The sequence below is a fragment of the Delphinus delphis genome, chromosome 19 (genome assembly GCF_949987515.2).
Source record: "Delphinus delphis chromosome 19, mDelDel1.2, whole genome shotgun sequence".
Taxonomy (NCBI): Eukaryota; Metazoa; Chordata; class Mammalia; order Artiodactyla; family Delphinidae; genus Delphinus; species Delphinus delphis.
The window spans coordinates 16,171,900-16,190,163 of record NC_082701.1 but is presented as its reverse complement, the minus strand read 5'-3'; the positions used below and the strand labels follow the sequence as shown (position 1 = coordinate 16,190,163).

The 18,264-nt window shown below is 37.7% G+C and overlaps 1 protein-coding gene across 2 annotated transcripts in view; it reads left to right on the top strand.

The window, feature by feature from the left end:
• The first annotated feature begins 2,761 nt into the window (after positions 1-2,761).
• The window catches only part of EFCAB3 (EF-hand calcium binding domain 3), a 43,509-nt gene continuing 28,006 nt past the window's right edge, over positions 2,762-18,264 (top strand). Inside the window, exons 1-4 of one of the 2 annotated variants that reach the window (XM_059998633.1) lie at positions 2,762-2,810; positions 4,162-4,266; positions 8,873-8,926; positions 10,009-10,110. In XM_059998633.1, the coding sequence (XP_059854616.1) occupies positions 4,206-4,266; positions 8,873-8,926; positions 10,009-10,110 (217 nt within the window). In that variant the 5' untranslated portion in view covers positions 2,762-2,810; positions 4,162-4,205. Of the gene's footprint in view, positions 2,811-4,161; positions 4,267-8,872; positions 8,927-10,008; positions 10,111-13,162; positions 13,383-18,264 lie in introns of those variants that run through there. The other variant, XM_059998634.1, reaches the window with a different exon arrangement.

Below are 18,264 nucleotides of genomic sequence, written 5' to 3'. Positions count from 1 at the left end.
TTAAAAAGTATTATCATTTTGCCATATTTGCTTCATACATCTTCCTTCCCTCCTTCTCTCCCTCCCATGTATACCTTTTTTTTAATAAGATAAGGTTTCATTAATGACCCAATAAGACCAATTAAGCTTGATAAAAATGTCAAAGAGGCAAAGTTAGGATAATTCATTAGGAAGAAATTACTAAGGGATGAGCCCCAGTCTAAGATTTCCTTATTGGATTCAAATGCAGATCCAGTGGCTTTGAATAAAAACCTGATGAAAAATAAGCTTCCATCAGAAAGCCAGACAGCACATCTTTCAGCAGAGCCAGTATATGCCAATCAAAGTGAACCATCTTTTGTGCTACTCTTACCTGTATCTGGCCTTAATGTAGAAAACAGTTTTGGCCTAGCTTGTAGTTTAAAACTTCACTCTCCCTGGGTTTAATAATGCTGGGAATCATGGTCCCCACATATTAGCTAGGGGTCCTCAAAATGCTTCCTACAGGAAAAGATATTGTTACCGATAAAGTATTTTTAGAATCCTTGATTCAAAAACAAAATAATTTTTTCTAATCCAACAGTGTGACTATTCCTGTACCACTGAAATTCATTCATTTAGCTAGCACAAACTATATGCAAAACACTGAACTATAGAGTGGAAAAGTTATACCTGGTAGTATAAAGAAAAATAAGGCATGATCCCTGCTCTCAAATAGTTTACAGTCCTGGGGAGTGGCAGTGGAGAACATAAGCAAAATTTAGAGAGTGGGAAGATAGCATACTGTTAAGGTTTAAGGGTCAGATGCTTATGTAAATAAATGACTTTCAAATTCTATCTTGTCTATTGAAATATGTTCCCATTATTGGGTGTGAAGAAAGGGAGAGGCCTATTAGAAGGCACTGCTTTTAAACTTGCTTCATCTTTACTTTAAGGGTCAGTTGATACTATACAAAAAGTGATATTAATTAAGTGGATGCTCACTTTAAATAACATTTTTTTAATTAATTAATTTATTTACTTATTTATTTGGGGCTGTGTTGGGTCTTCATTTCTGTGCGAGGGCTTTCTCTAGTTGTGGCAAGTGGGGGCCACTCTTCATCACAGTGTGCGGGCCTCTCACTATCACGGCCTCTCTTGTTGCTGAGCACAGGCTCCAGACGCGCAGGCTCAGTAGTTGTGGCTCACGGGCTTAGTTGCTCCGCGGCATGTGGGATCCTCCCAGACCAGGGCTCAAACCCGTGTCCCCTGCATTAGCAGGCAGGTTCTCAATCACTGCGCCACCAGGGAAGCCCCCTTTAAATAACATTTTGATCTTCTTTCCTGTTTCTTGCTTATTTTGAGTTAAAAGAGTTACTAAAGAAAATCATGAAAAATAGCTGAATTCCAACACTTTATATTACAACGTAAATGTTTCATATCATTTTTCTCTTTACAACTTAAATGTTTCATATCATTTTTCTCTAAGTCTAATAATTTTTTCTGTGCCTGAATTGTCTTTTCTTACAGAGAATAAAATGGTTGATTTGGATGTGGCAATGGATGATGCAAAAGCTTTCACAGGTGAGTAAGAAGCTGTGGTGAAAGGGAATTCATTATTAACTAAGGCCTTAATGCTTTTTTTTAAAGATGTTTTTAAATGGTAGTTTTCTGTTTGGGCTATTACTAACATGCTAAGTTGACTCCCTCCAAATATAATGGTTAAATGTTTGTTTTATAATCTTACTGTTTGATTTGGGATTTTTCCTGAATGGACCTATATTCTGTGGAGTTTTTACCAATGATGTTTTCCACTTCACCATTGTTTAAACAACCAAAATATAGGTCAACACTGTCCAATCGCAAGGTGAAGTTTTTGTGGGGTAGCTAGGAAATACTATTACTGTGTCAGAAGACCCAATAGTTCAGGAAAGTTAATGGCATTTGACTTGTATCTGGAATTATATAAGCTCTTCTTTTGCTTGAATTAAAAGTATGAATTCTATTTCTGACTCAATCTACCCACCCACATGTCCTTTTAGTCTACATAGTTTAACAAGTTTCATTGTCAGTTTGCTCTTCTAATTAAAGATGATGCCACATAGGTAATCTTTTTCATAATTTGAAATAATTATTCCATTCCTAAAATTATTACATGTTAACAATTCCCATTTTTCCAAAGGAGAGAAAGTTAATGTCAGTAATCTGGACAATGCGCTGAGGACAGTGGGGCTCGTGCTCACTGCTGAGGGGCATGAGGAGCTGCTGAAAACGGCCAGTTCACGGTGAGGATTTAGCACATTCTTTGAAGCTTGGAGTCATGGGCTTGTGTGTGAAAACTGATGAAATTATATATGTGTATATCCAATAAATCCTATTTGGAAAACACAGTTCTCACACAAGAAGAAACTCTGTTCTTGTTGCTTACATTTTTGTACTGAAAACTGACATCTTTCACTGATCTCCCACCATAAAGGCTAAATTATCCTGTGGGAGCACTGCCTAACCTAAATCATGGCCAAGGCAAAAAGGGAAACCAAGGGAGTAACAGAAGTAAGGAAAAAGGAAGAAACAAGAAAATAAAACTATTTTAAATTCAACCAATAGGTGGATCTATATCAGTGAAAGCTTTCTTCAGCTTTGGTTTCATTCTTACTTGAGGGTAAAATAGAATAACTTCTAACAAATCTGAAGGGGTTTTTTTCCACTGAAATTATGGATGTTATGTTGTCTTTGTGCTGTCTTTGTTAACCTTGCCATCATTTAACCTTTATTCTTTATTGTATCTTACATTACAGCTGATGGAAAAATATATAAGAATAGATTGCTAAAAGGTGTGAAAGCCCTCAAAGGTGAGTGAAAAGCATGGTGAAAGAGCAAGTAAAAGATAAAATCCTTAGCATTTTCTTTTAAATATTCCAAGTTTGCTTCCTGCCAATTTATTGATCCATTGTTATGACTCCTAACCTATCATCCTTCTTTGGGTACATTGGCCTTTAGAATATAAGTTAAGGACTTCCCCGGTGGCGCAGTGATTAAGAATCACCTGCTGATGCAGGGGACACAAGTTCAATCCCTGGTCCGGGAAGATCCCACATGCCACGGAGCAACTAAGCCGTGCGCCACAACTACTGAGCCTGTGCTCTAGAGCCCACGAGGCACAACTACTGAAGCCCACGTGCCACAGCTGCTGAACCCCGTGGGCCTGGAGCCCGTGCTCCGCAACAGCAGAAGCCACTGCATGAGAAGCCCACACACTGCAACAAAGAGTAGCCTGCATGCAGCAACGAAGACCCAACGCAGCCAAAAATTAATTAATTAATTTTAAAAAATCAATTAGAATGTAAGTTAAAGTATATGACCATAGGAAGTTTCTAACACTGTTTTCTGGCTAGAACTGTATAAATTGGTGGTTATTTTAATCATGAATCATTAGTTACCTATTCCTCTCTAATGACCTCTCATGGAAAACTGAAACAGAGTCTCCTGGATAGACATTAAGGAAGATATCCTATTTTCACTTTCTATACTAATTCTATGTAGACAATTATATTTTTAATTTTAATTAGAAAAAAATATTTTAAAACACAAAATACTATAAGAAACTTATCTGATTCTACCACTTACAAAAACTGATATAAAGAAGTAAAAGTCAAGTCATGAGGATGTGATGTACAGCATGGTGAATATGGTGAATAATACCTTATTTTATATTTAAAAGCTGCTAAGAAGGTAGATCTTAAAAGTTCTCACCACAAGAAAAAAAAAGTGTAACTATGTGTGGTGATGGAGGTTAACTATGTGTGGTGATCATTTTGCAATATACACAAATAATGAATAATTACATTGTACACCTGAAATTAATGTTATATGTCAATTATATCTCAATTTTTTAAAAAAGTGAAAGTCCCCTACTTCCCACTGATCTAATACCTCCCATAAAGATAAATACTGTTTACTGTTTACCTTTGTCTCAATGGTTATATTTCTCAATTTTTTCCTACTTTCAGTAGACAAATTAAATATAGGGACATATATATATGTTATAGTTTCTTTGTGCCCTTGTGCTTTAACCCTCCAGTGGGGGTTTTTGATGCATGATCATGATTAGCATCTTTCACTCTGAAGCATCAGTACTCTTGTTCTTCTTTTTTTTTTTTTTTCCAGTACCCTTGTTCTTATTCCATGCCCTTCTTTCCTAAGGACCAAGGGTCAAAATCAAAAAACTGGACTCCTTTGTGGAAAACATGGGAATTAGACTCAAGGATGAGGAATTTGAGGAACTAATGACCCAACTGTCAGCTGATGGTGAGTGTCACAGACATCATTATGCTCTTCAGAGAAACATTAAGCCCTTCTATTGGAACTGCTGAAAGCAGCCTTTTTAGTAGCATAATGAAGTAAATGTAAATAGAAAGACTTAATCCTTACTCATGAAGAAATATTATCTCCAAAAACACTTTTAAAAAGATATGTTGGAAAAAAAAAAAAAAGATATGTTGGCGGACTTCCCTGGTGGTCCAGCAGTTAAGACTCTGTGCTCCCAATGCAGCGGGCTTGGGTTTGATCCCTGGTGAGGGAACTAGATCCCACATGCTGCAACTAGGAGTTCACATGCTGCAACTAAGAGTTTGCATGCCACAACTAAAGATCCTGCATGCCACAACGAAGATCCCGCATGTGGCAATGAAGATCCCCCATGCCAACTGGCTCCTGATGCAGCCAATTTTTTTTACATGAATATATGAAGATTTATTTTGTGATAAAAGTAGCAATTTATACAAGTGGGAAAAGAATGAACTAGTCAAAAATAGTGTTGAAATGAGTGACTATTTGCAAAACCTTAAGTCAGATTTATAAGTCATACCATACACTAAAATAAGGTTAACTCTTTTTTTTTTACATTGGAAAATTTTTTTTCTTTTTTTTTATACAGCAGGTTCTTATTAGTCATCAATTTTATACACATCGTGTATACATGTCAACCCCAATCGCCCAATTCATCACACCACCACCACCACCCCCCGCAGCTTTCCCCCTTAATGCAGCCAAATTAATTAATTAATTATTTTTAAAGTAATTTTTTAAAAAAAGATATGTTGGGAATGTCGCTTTCAGGACTCAGCCATGCCTGGGAGTACCATACACTTAAGGAGCTAAAATAAAAATGAATTTTTAAACAAAATTTCATTCATAAGGGAACATTTCATAAGGGAACATGTTAATAAGGGAACATTTAAGAAAGTCAAAAGTCAGATGATGCACTAGGAGAGAATGGTTGCAAGATCCCTAAGGTAGAAAAAGCCCTCATACATTGATTAAAACATACTGACAGTAGAAAAATAGGCAAATATACAGATAGATCATTCATGAAAAAGGAAATGTAAATGCCCAATAACATATGAAAAGATATTTAACCTCACCAATAATCATGAAAATACAAAATAAAACAAGATACAGAAATATTTTCAGTTCTCAGACAGGCAAAAATTAACAGGACTGACAACACTTAGTTCTGGTGAGAGTAAGGGGAAAGGAACTTACTGATACATTTTGGGTGAGAGTTGCCATTGCTCTTGGAAAAATCATTTGGCAGTATTTTGGGGGAAAAAAAATCTTCCCTATTCCCTGGTGAATCTAGCCTACATGCTTCATCTGTAGTATATAGTATTTCTTTATGCTGAGGCCTGGTCCCTATTCCATCACTAACTTGCCAACGATTTAACCCTACTGAATCTAAGTGTCTTCACATGAAAAATAGGGAGTTGAATTAAATGATTCTCTATGGTCACTTCTTGCCCTGAAGTTAATATAGATAATACACATAAAGGTCTTAATGCAGTGTTTAGAATACTCAGTAAATGTTAGTCATGATGACAGTGGTAGTGGTGAAGATGATGGGGAAGATGGAGAAAATGTTGAAGAACAAAGGAAAAAGAAAAGGAAATTCTATGATCTAGGAATCAATTTTGCCTGTTATAAAAATCTAAGTCCTAGTAGAATAAATACTTATTACTAATTATGACCTTTATATAAATGAATGAGGTAAAATACAACTTAGAATATTTTACAAGAAATAGCACTGGGCTCACTGGGTTCCTCCTCCACTTCTCCTGTCCTTATTCTTGGCAAGTTCAATACCTTCCATACAGATCAGAGGCTTTTGACTTTACTGTGCCATAGACCCCTTAGACAGTCTGATGAATTGGACCACGTCTGAATATAATATTGAATATTTTTAAATGCATAAAATAAAATACATAAGATTACTGAGAAGCTAATTATTTTAAAATATAATTTATCAAAACATTAAAGATATAAATTGTTAGTACTTATTAATACATTTAACAAGTTCTAGTATCAGGTCTAATAATTATTGTCATTTTAAAGTAGTGATGAGCATAAGCAACTTCTCAATACATTGAAATGAAATGAAAATGTTAGTGATTTATATTAGTAACAACGTCACAGATTCTCCTAGTACTACTATGGTTTGTGGACTACATGAATAATTGAAGAAAATGCTAAAGTTAAGTTAGTGATTAGTGAAAATAAAGATGTATTTTTTTCCATTTGAGCTCAAGGACTCCCTGTATTTATAAATCTATAGATACAGGGTCCATGGACCCTAGATTAAGAACTCCTGATATAGGTCACCCATCCAACATCCTGACCTCCTGCTCCTTGACCTCTTTAACTTCAGTCATCTTTTCCTCCCCTCCCTTAACTACCACTCACATGGTGATGATCTAAACCTTGTCCTCGCCTAATACTTGATCACCCCCAAAATCTTTATTTCATATAACCACTCTCTGCCCTTTATCCTTCCAGTTCATTTACTATGCAGACTTTTCTTCCATAACACAATGTAGGAATGCCTGGAAATCTCCCATTCTGTAAAATTGCCCACCAAAGTAACTGAGCTTATGGGGAAAACCGGGGAAGCCCACTCAAAATCTATGCCACTTTGTAACCAGAGCACTAACAAAAGCAGAAATTGATACTGTGAGGAAGTTGGAAAAGCCCAAATAACCAGCTCAGAATGGCTGGAAGCCATTTAAAAATGCACACATACACACAACCGAAAAAGGAGTTGAAATGCTGACATGCAGCTGAAATAATGTAGATGGAAGTAGAATTCTGAGCGAGTGAACCTGATTCCCCCTCATGCATTGTACGCACTTATTGTTTAATTTTATTAAAATAGAGCTGAGAGGGCCCCTGCTATAGCCAACCCAGGATTTTTTCTTTTCCTGCTGAGGTTTATAATTCTAATTCTCTTACTTAGGAAAAATTATTTATGAACCAATACAACTTTCACATTATTGTGACATTATTTCACTCACCGATTGAATATGATGAATCGGTGCTATTAAACATAGGCTGTAGCAGAACAGAATATAGAACTCCAACTCTCCAGCCACAAGGAGACCTTCAATGTCTTTAACTCAACCATTGTTTCATTATTCAACAACTCCTCCCCGTATGTCCTCACTTCCTTCCTTAAATTAGATTCAATACTTCAACATCATATAACCTTACAAACTCTCAAAACTCCTACCAGACTTGCTTGGCAAAAACCCAGCCATCACCTTACTCTAGGCTTGCCCCTGAACAGCTTTAACATTGCTGAAGAAAATCACAAAACTACACTAATAGAACTCACTTCCACATAATGGCCACGAATATCAAGTCAGCCCTTAATGTGGCCAAAGTGCCTACTACCTTTTCCAAATAAATTCACTTTCTCACTCTCGGAGACAATTTCACACCTTCTCTCTTCAAATTTTGAGGGGGAAGGTGGGGAGAAGAGACTAGGTTTCATTTCTTCTTTCCCTCATATCCCACATTCAAATCTAGGCTTTACTTGAAAAATAGGTCCCGAATCCATCCATTATCGCCATCTCCACTGCTGTACCCATAGCCCTAGCCACCGTCATCTCTTTCCTGGGCCACTGAAACAGTCTACTATCTAGTCCTCATTCCTCCAATTTCCCCATCCTGCATACACCAGCCAGAGTGATCTTTTGAAAGCTGAAATCAAGTCAAGTTACTCCCTTCTTCAAGACCTCCAGTGACATTCCATTGCAACCAGAATAATATCCAAACTTTATCATCATGGCCTACAAGACCCTGCATAATTTGGCCCCTTTCACACTGGCCTTTTCTCCATCTCTCAGTCACATCAAATTCATTCCCATTTTAGGCCTATCACACATACTATTTTTCTACTTGGAATGTTCTTCTCTCCGTTCTTTACATGGCTCTCGTCATCATTCAGACCTCAACCCAAATAGAGCCACTTCAGAGAGGCCTTCCCTCAGCTCCCTGTCTAAAAAATCCCACCCACTATTACTCTTTATTATATTGCCCTATTTCATCTTTGATAGCATCTTAACAATACCTCAGAACAACAGTACCTTTTTGCTCATTTGTTTACATGCTCGTTGTCTGTTTCCCTCTACCAGACTGTACACTCCTTAATAGCAAGAACACTGCCAGCATGTTTACTTTTGTATCCCCAAAGCCTAGCAAAGTGCCAGGCACATAGAAGGTACTCCTAAGTATTTGTTGATTAATTACTAAATAAAAATACTCAGGGTCAGGTTTATTTTTCCTGTCTCCCTACACTTACCTGTAACCAATCACTTCTTAATTTAATCTTATTCTAGTAGTCTATAAAAGGAAAGAAAAAAGGAAGCTACAGGAATGATTCATTACAGATAGAAAGCTTTGTTTCTAAGATAATACTGTTATCTCTAAGGATAAGATCATAAAATTCTAAGAAAAATTAGAAAAAAATTAGTGAATTCTTACGGTCTTCATAATTTCAGAACTTTACGCGTCCTAAATTTTGTGAGTCTCAGTAATATTTGCTTATCTGATTCTGAGGTTTATTCCCCTTTCCTTACAGGTGATAATACAGTTGGTCTGAATGATTTGATGGATGCTCTCAGTTATATCAAGGGTGAGTTGCGAGCTATGATGAAAAGATGTTATAAATAGCGTCTTAATATTTTGCAATTGGTGGAGAAAAATATATCCCCTTATAAATGTTTAAATTCTTTCATATATGTTCCAGTTTTGTGGATGCTACTGAAATTGGGTAAACAGTAACTAATCTGTACTTATATATCAATACCCATAATATTCTCTGACATTTTCCCCAAAAGAATTCTTCAACATAGTTACAGATCTCAGGAGCCACAGAACTATTCATTTTCCCCATTAACCCCAATCCTAGAAATTTATCCTCTGGAAATAATTTAATTGAATAAAAGAAAAAAATCTCTTCCTAAAGACCTTCAGGGAAATTTGAAACAGTCTAAATATCTAACAATATGGGAATACCACGTAAATCATGGTAAGTCAGGCTTATGGGATATCATCTGTTGAAATGTTAACTGTAAAAATTATGTAGCAACTTGGAAGCAAGTTTATGAAGTAATTATATTAGGCTGGAAAAGCAGAATACAAAATTGTATGTATATTAGATTTCTACATTATGAAAGTACAGCTTTCATAATGGAAAGCTGGTATATGAAAACCTAAAAATGGTTTTTGTGATAGGGTGGTGGAATTATATTTTTCCCACTTTATAATAATCTTAAATGTTGTTATATTTTACAATGAATGAGGAAAAATTACTTCTGACTGTGTTGAGATGAATGAAATTCTTGGAATGCATAGTGCTCAGAGAAGCAAACTAGGCAAACATTTTTTAAAAATAAATAAAAATAAAATTTCAAAAACTGGTCTATAGAAAAAACTGAATTTTCCAGTGGGGTAGGAGGAAGAGAAAAAAATAAAGCCAAATACCTATATGTAGCTTAATTTGCTATGGGTTGCAGTAACCCACCAGTGAATTATTTTTTTTGTAGCCACTTTCTGATTTCCTGAACCAGAATTTGAAACAGAGGATTTTTTTCTGATCCTCCTGTTAATTCTGGGTATACATGGGTAATGTTATATATAAGCACAAATAGTGTTTTTCATCCTTTGTAGACAGTTATATAATATTTCTGCAATTTATTTCTCACCTTTTCTAAGGAGAGGTGATTGATATCCAGGACTTAGACAACTTTCTAGCAAATGAGGGGGTTGAGCTCACAGAAGAAGAAATGAAACTAATGCCTCATTTGACATTCAATGGTGAGTTTTTTGTTAAATTCTGTTGTCTTCCTAGAAGTTACCTTTGTTATCTTGTATATAAGCTTCTCAGAAATGATCCTTATCTTTCTTGTGTCACCTAGAACAATGCTTCTCAAACTTGAATGTGCGTATAAATCACCTGGGCATCTTGTTAAAATGCAGATTATGATTCAGGTCTGGAGTAGAGCCTAAGAAATTCTGCATTTCTAACAAGCTTCCAGATGGTGGCAATGCTGCTGGTCCAAGGTCCACACTTTGCCTATCTAAGACCTAAAAGATGAAGAAATGATATATTAAGATTGTACCTGGCCTTTCATTTCTTAAGTCACAAGTACAACCAATATATTATGTGCCTGAGGGCATGATTCCATCCCCAAAATAAGAAGGAAAAATATTAGAGTAATTAAAATTAGCAAATAAAAATGAGTATTAGGGAGAGACACACAGGGAAAGCAGAAGGAGTTAGGGATTGATTGATTGATTTGTTTGCTTATTGAGATTTTTATTATTGCTTATTGAGTCTAGTTACATGACTTATCTGCTGGCTCTTCTGTTATATAACTACTTTAGATTAGACTCGTCTTTTTACTTCTATTACCCTCTTTGTTGTTCTGATACAAAAAAGATGATCTAGGAGCATTTGGGGATTATCAATTCTTACTATAATGATGTTTCTAGAAAGCTTCTGTACAGCTCTGGCCTTGAAAGAAAAGATTGTATATTGATTTATTCAAACAACAAATATTTATTGATCACTGAATATGTCCAGGAACTATACTAAGGGATGAAGAAGGGAATACATACTTGACTTTCTCTGCTAAACCCAACAGAAAGTAGGAAATAAAACACAACCATTATGTTCTCAAATCATGATTTTAATAAATTTGAACCTATTCATTGCAAACATCTCCATTTTCTGTTTTCTCCAGTTAATCATTTCTTCTTATTCAGGAAGATATACTATGTCCCTCTCCTCTCTTCAGTTGAAGAGGTTCTTTTCACTCTTCCAAATCCATTCCTCTTGACCTGATCATCTCCCACTTTTTTTTTTTTTTTTTTTTTTGCGGTATGTGGGCCTCTCCCTGTTGTGGCCTCTCCCGTTGCGGAGCACAGGCTCCGGACGCGCAGGCTCAGCGGCCATGGCTCACAGGCCCAGCCGCTCTGCGGCATGTGGGATCTTCCCGGACCGGGGCACCAACCCGTGTCCCCTGCATCGGCAGGCGGACTCTCAACCACTGCGCCACCAGGGAAGCCCCAAGGTATAGTTGATTTACAATATTATATTAGTTTCAAGTGCACAGCACAGTGATTCAAATTTTTTATAGATTATACTCCATTTATAGTTATTATAAAGTATTGGCTATATTCCATGTGCTGTATAATGTATCCTTATTTATTTTATACATAGTAGTTTGTACCTCTTCATCCCCTACACAGACATGCCATCTTGTAAGTCTTTTTATTCTCTGTACCTGCAGTTAGTAGGTGTCTGCTGAAGCAATGAAGGGATGCGTGTATCCATTCACTTAACAATCATAGTCTACTGTGTGCCAAGTATTACTGTACATGCTTGGGACAAAGCTCACTACTCTCATGGAGCTTACTTTCTAGTGAAGAGATATACACAATAAACAAATAATAGTATGACAGAGATTACAGAGAAAATAAAGCAAAGAAAATGGGTATAGGGGATACTGTAGGTGGAGGAAGTTAATCAAGAAAAGACTCACTGATAAAGGGCATTTAAGCAAAAAGCTAAGGAAACCAGGGAGCAGAAATCTGGAGCAAGAGCACTCCACGCAGAGGGAAGAGCAAGTGCAAAAGCCCTTATACAAGAGCATGCTCATAATATTTGAGAAAGAGTACAGAGGCCACTGTGGCTGAACAGAGTGAGCGAGGGCAATGTAGGAAGACGTAAGGTCATAGAGGTAGGGGACGGGACCACCACATTGAGCTACATAAGCTATGCACTGTACAATTCCAGGATTGTGCAATGAGATGTTCCTTTTGGGGGAAGGGGGTGGTGCAGGTGTGGGGAGTAGCTGATCATATAAACCCTGAAGGCTATTGTAAAGATTGGGTTTTTTTCCTGAGTAACACAGGAAAATGAGGATTTGAACAGAGATAGGACATGATCTGACTTAAGTTTTTAAAGGACTGTCCTGGTTCCTGTGTAGAAGAGACTTGGCAGGGGTGAATACAGCAAGAGCAGAAGCAGGGAGACCAGTTAGGAGGTCTTTGCAGTAACCCAGAGCAGGAAGTAGAGGTGGAGGTGGTGAGAGTGGTTGAGTTACATATATATTTTGAAGATGGAATCAACAGTACTTCCTGATAGATATCCCAGGGCCGAGAACATAATAGGCACTAAAAATGTACTTATGAAATGGATGAATTGGATTAGATGTAGAACACAAAAGAAGAGGATTGAAGCATATTCCAAGCATTTTGGCTTCAACAGAGGATGGAGCATAGGCCTGGAAAGATGCAATTATCATTTCCTGAGATGAACAGATGAATGAATAAGAGACTGGCTAAATGCTATTATATTTGTTGAACTAGTGAAGAAACTAAATGAAATCCATATGGATTCAAATATTATATAAAGAGGAGATATTAAAAATCCGAGTAGTTAGTGATCTGCAGAACATGGGTTAAGCAATCTATTATTATAACTTGCTATTAAGTTGATGCTAGGAAAATTTTCTGACATTCTGGATTGACTCTCAAGAAAAAATCAATGAGGATGAGCAAGTGGTTGCCACATATTTCTCTACCTTTTCCTCTTATTGCCTCTATATGTGATTTTGTAAGCCCCCTCACATCCTTGCTTTCCCTGACTTGGTTGGGTGGTATGGGAGGAAGGGGTTTTTGCTGTACATTTACATAGTTGCTGCTCCAAAAACCATCCATGTTGGTGTACACTAAATTTAAAAATTATAACTAGTTGGTTTGCATGCATAATAACTTAAATGGTATTGTGTAAAGAGGAGTAAGCCTTCTTTTTTCAAATTTATTTATTTATTATTTATTTATTTATTTTTGACTGCACCAGGTCTTATTGCGGCACATGGGATCTTCGTTGTGGCATGTGGACTTCTTAGTTGCAGCATGTGGACTTCTTAGTTGAAGCATGTGGACTCTTCGTTGTGGCATGCAGACTCTTAGTTGCAGCATGCATGCAGGATCTCATTCCCCGACCAGGGATCGAACTCAGGCCCCCTGCATTGGGAGCATGGAGTCTTACCCACTGGACCACCAGGGAAGTCCCAGGAGTAAGCCTTCTAATTTCTGCAAATATCTCCATCATTAATCTAGACTAGTCAGGAGGGAGCAAGAGAGGAAGTGGGGCTCATCAGGATTAGGCCAACCCAGAGAATTTTGCCTACCCAGGTTACCAGACTTGAAGTGGGTGATGGAGTTTGAGAAAAGCCTAAGAGGAGGGAGAAGTGGTGAAGCACAAAAATCTCTGCCCCAAAAGGAAGGAACATCTTGCCTTTCCCTAGTCATTCATTAACTACCTATGTTCAATGGACAGAGCCAATGTTGGGAAAATAGAATATTAAGCTTCTCACCTCAAGGTACTTACACACTTAGTGAAAGCAAAAGAGCCAGGGAGAGAAGGGAAGGGCATCTGCCTGTAAAGCCTGATTCGCCTACAGGGGCAGCATCTCTAAGAGGGAGGTAGCTACTTTTTTTCCCCCTGAAAAATCCAGTTCCCATTGCTCTGGTAACTGAAGTAACTGGTGAGATTCTCTTCTCCTTAAGGCTCATATATCTTTTTTTTAAATTAATTAATTAATTTATTTATTTTTAGCTGTGTTGGGTCTTCGTTTCTGTGCGAGGGCTTTCTCCAGTTGCGGTGAGCGGGGGCCACTCTTCATCGCGGTGCATGGGCCTCTCACTGTTGCGACCTCTTCTGTTGCGGAGCGCAGGCTCAGTAGTTGTGGTTCACGGGCTTAGTTGCTCTGCGGCATGTGGGATCTTCCCACACCAGGGCTCGAACCCGTGTCCCCTGCATTGGCAGGCAGATTCTCAACCACTGCGCCACCAGGGAAACCCAGGCTCATATATCTTTAACTATACAGGATGAATTAGGCATTACCCTGAAATGTTAGGTTTTCAGAGGCCACAAATTATAAATCACATTGAGACATAACCTTTTCCCATAAAACCCCTTTCTCCTTTGGTGAACAGTACTGCATAGGAAGAAGCCTAATACTAGATGTTCTCCCTCATCTAATAGTCACTTCCTTTTTATTCTTCGTAAAATCAGAAGGGAATATGAGCCTAGGCGATTCTTAGATTGATATGGTTGAATTAATTCCTATAGAAAACAGCTATATTTATGCAACATCCCTACTTAAATATCTTCAGAATTCCCCAATGCTAATGCTAAAGTCTAGACTCTCTTAGCTTAACAATCAAGATGTATATGTATACACAAAAACCATGTTAAGGGCTTCCCTGGTGGTGCAGTGGTTGAGAATCTGCCTGCCAATGCAGGGGACACGGGTTTGAGCCCTGGCCGGGGAAGATCCCACATGCCGCCGAGCAGCTAAGCCCATGCGCCACAACTACTGAGCCTGAGCTCTAGAGCCCGCAAGCCACAACTACTGAGCCCACATGCCACAACTACTGAAGCCTGTGCACCTAGAGCCCATGCTCTGCAACAAGAGAAGCCATGACAACGAGAAGCCCACGCACCACAACAAAGAGTAGCCCCCGCTCACTGCAACTAGAGAGAGCCCGCGTGCAGCAACGAAGACCCAACACAGCCAATAAATAAATAAATAAATAAGTTTATTAAAATAAAACATGTTAAATGAGTGACATGCTGGGTATAAGAGACTAGAAAAAATGAGGGAGACTGTGGCAATCAGGAAACCTTGGGTTCCAGTTAAAAGGGTGACAGTTTTTCTGCTCCTGCCAATTATTGCTAAATAGGAATGGGGGCCATGTGTTCTCTGATCTTTGGGCTTTTCAGAAGTCATAAACTGATAACTTTTAAATTACCCATGTTTTCATTTATGAAACTCAAAAAAAATTTTAATGTTATTTAAGCCAAATAAAACTTGTATGGGGATCAAATTTGCAATCTCTGTTCTAATAACCAACCCTAGCCCAAATACCTAACCATTTTTGCTCCCATTATCTCACTTCATGCAGTCTTGAACAGTTCCTTGTCTCCTAAGCTCCCATGATTACTCTACATGCTTTTGCTCTTCTTTCACTCTAGACTACTGTTCCCTAGGAGCTACATGCTACGTGTTAAAATTCTACTTCTCCCTACACACAAAACCTAAAACTATTAGAAGAAAACATAGGAGAAAAGCTTCATGACATTGGGTTTGGCAATGATTTCTTGGAAATGACACCAAAAGCATAGGCAACAAAACACAATCAACAGAGTGAAAAGGCAACTTACAGAAAGAAAACATTTGCAAATCACATGTCTAATAAGGGATTAATATCCAGAATATATAAAGAACTCCCATAACTCAATAACAACAACAACAAGTGATAAAAAGACTTGACTTGGGCAATAGACTTGAATAGATATGTTTCTACAGTAGATATATAATAACCAACAAGCTTATAAAAAGACACTCACAATCACTAATCATTAGGAAAACGCAAATCAAAACCACAATGATATATCACCTCATACCCATCAGGGTGGCTACTGTCAAACAGAAAACAACAAGTATTGGTAAGGATGTGGAGAAATTAGAACTCTTATGCACTGTTGGTTGGAATGTAAAATGGTGGCCACTATGGAAAACAATATTTCTTCAAAACATTAAAAATAGAATTACCATGTGATCCAGCAATTCCACTTCTGATGTATATTCAAAAGATTGAAAGCAGGGTCTTGAAGAGATATTTGTACACCAATGTGTCACAGCAACATTATTTATGATAGTCAAAAGGTGGAAGCAACCCAAGTGTCCATCAACAGATAAATAAGTGCTTTATCTTAAAATGTGGTACATATAATGCAATATTATTCATCCTTAAAAAGGAAGGAAATTCTGATACATGATACAACATGGATGAACCTTGAGGATACTATGCTAGGTGAAATATGCAAGTCACAAATACTGTATGATTCTACTTATATGAGGTTCCTAGAGTAGTCAGATTCATAGAAACAGAACGTAGAATGGTGGTCATTAACTTCATTTTAAGTCTTGGTAGCCCCTAACATAGTAGGCCCTAATTAAATATTTGTGTAATTTGTAAATTAAACCTTCCCTTTCTTTCCTCTGTATCCCTAGCCAGAATGAAAGGTAATATAACAAGTTTGGACAGACTAAGGAAAAGTCAAATTATGCACATAATAAATGAATCCCCCAGAACAGGAATAGAAAATCTCTAGAATTGCAGCTAACAAGTGAAGTCTGAAACAACTTGGGGGGCTCAAGCTAAGCCTTTGCTGCCAGAGGTATCTGTGCTTAGCCATCATGAAGACTAGAGACACTCCTAACTTCTGTGCTTAGATGATTTAAATACCGTGCGACCTGTCAGATCTTGAAAATTTCTGATTAAAACAATCATAATACTTTCCTTAATTGCTCTTTTAAAATCACTCTTTTCGATAACACTATAGACTAAAACCTGTGAGAGTTTGATTTTTCCCTCTTTCTGGATGTAAACAATGAAATGGTTCCTAATCAGCATTCAACCAAGGGAACTGGGTAAAATTTTTTACTTCAACAACTTTCAATTCACCAATGTTTAACATGAAAATATATTAATACAGAATTTTTTTTAAAACCTCCCCTTCCCCAAAATCCAATCAGTGTCAAAATATTCTGATTCTGTAACTCATACCCACACATACCCTGAGGGTGCCGAATGAACCACATTGAAATCACAGTTGCTCTAAAGCTGGAAGGAGCTTGTGGGTCATTCTTACCTGGACCTGAGCCTGAGAAGTGAATGAGGTCACAGTTGTGTGATGGAACAAACCCTTTATGGATTCTTGATCTGACTGAAGCCCAGAAGTTGTAAAGTAGCACCACCTAGAAGTAGGTAAATATCCAGATTTTGTAGGAATCTACAAGGAGACCTTTTTTTTTTTTAATCTATCATCTCAGTGAGAGATTGAAGGTAGTTTTTTTAAAGTAATGATTATTTTAAGCCATGAGGATGATTTCACAGCACCTTTCAACTGCCTACATTGTCAAGCCTCTCCGGAGTTCCCAGCTCTGTGATAGGTTTCCAGATTTTGAGCACATGTAATTGAGTTGTTTAGAAGCAACAGTTTTCCAGAGTCTGAGGTAAAGACTTAGGAAAATTGACTGAACTCTAACCAAACATTCAGAGACTTTTTCTTCATGGTTTAATAGTGTATGATTGTCTGCTGTTCCTAAGTCAGCAACCCAGTTTTCTTGTCAGTGAACTACCTAATACACTCTATATATTAAAAAGATAATTAGAGGACTTTCCTGGTGGCGCAGTGGTTAAGAACTTGCCTGCCAGTGCAGGAGACATGGGTTCGAGCCCTGGGCCGGGAAGATCCCACATGCTGCAGAGCAACTAAGCCTGTGTGCCACAACTACTGAGCCTGCGCTCTAGAGCCCGCGAGCCACAACTACTGAGCCCATGCGCCACAACTGCTTAAGCCCATGTGCTTAGAGCCCGTGCTCTGCAGCAAGAGAAGCCACCGCAATGAGAAGCCCATTCACCGCAACAAAGAGTAGCCCCTGCTCACCGCAACTAGAGAAAGCCTGCGACCCCAATGCAGCCAAAAATAAATAAATATAAATAAATAAATTGATATTAAAAAAGATAATTAGATAAGACCAACAATAAAAAGGAGAAGCCCTACCAACCCAGCTTCTGGTCCATAGGTTCTGATTCTTAAACTATGCAGAAGTAGAAAGGAAGGACTAGGGAGTCCTTTGTGGTTAATAGTCCATTCAGGGAGATCTAAGGTAGCAAAACAGCATTATATCCCACCCCTATTCTTATTTTTTAAAAAGACCAGTGGGTTCATAAGAACTGATAGGGCAGGGGTGGACCTCCCAGAAGGAAACCCTGGGAAAATCTACTTACTACCCAGCAGCTATCCAAGATATAAACAATTAGGTAAATATTTTGCAAATGCTATAACATTTTATTCTCTGTCAATTATGAGATGAAAAGCAC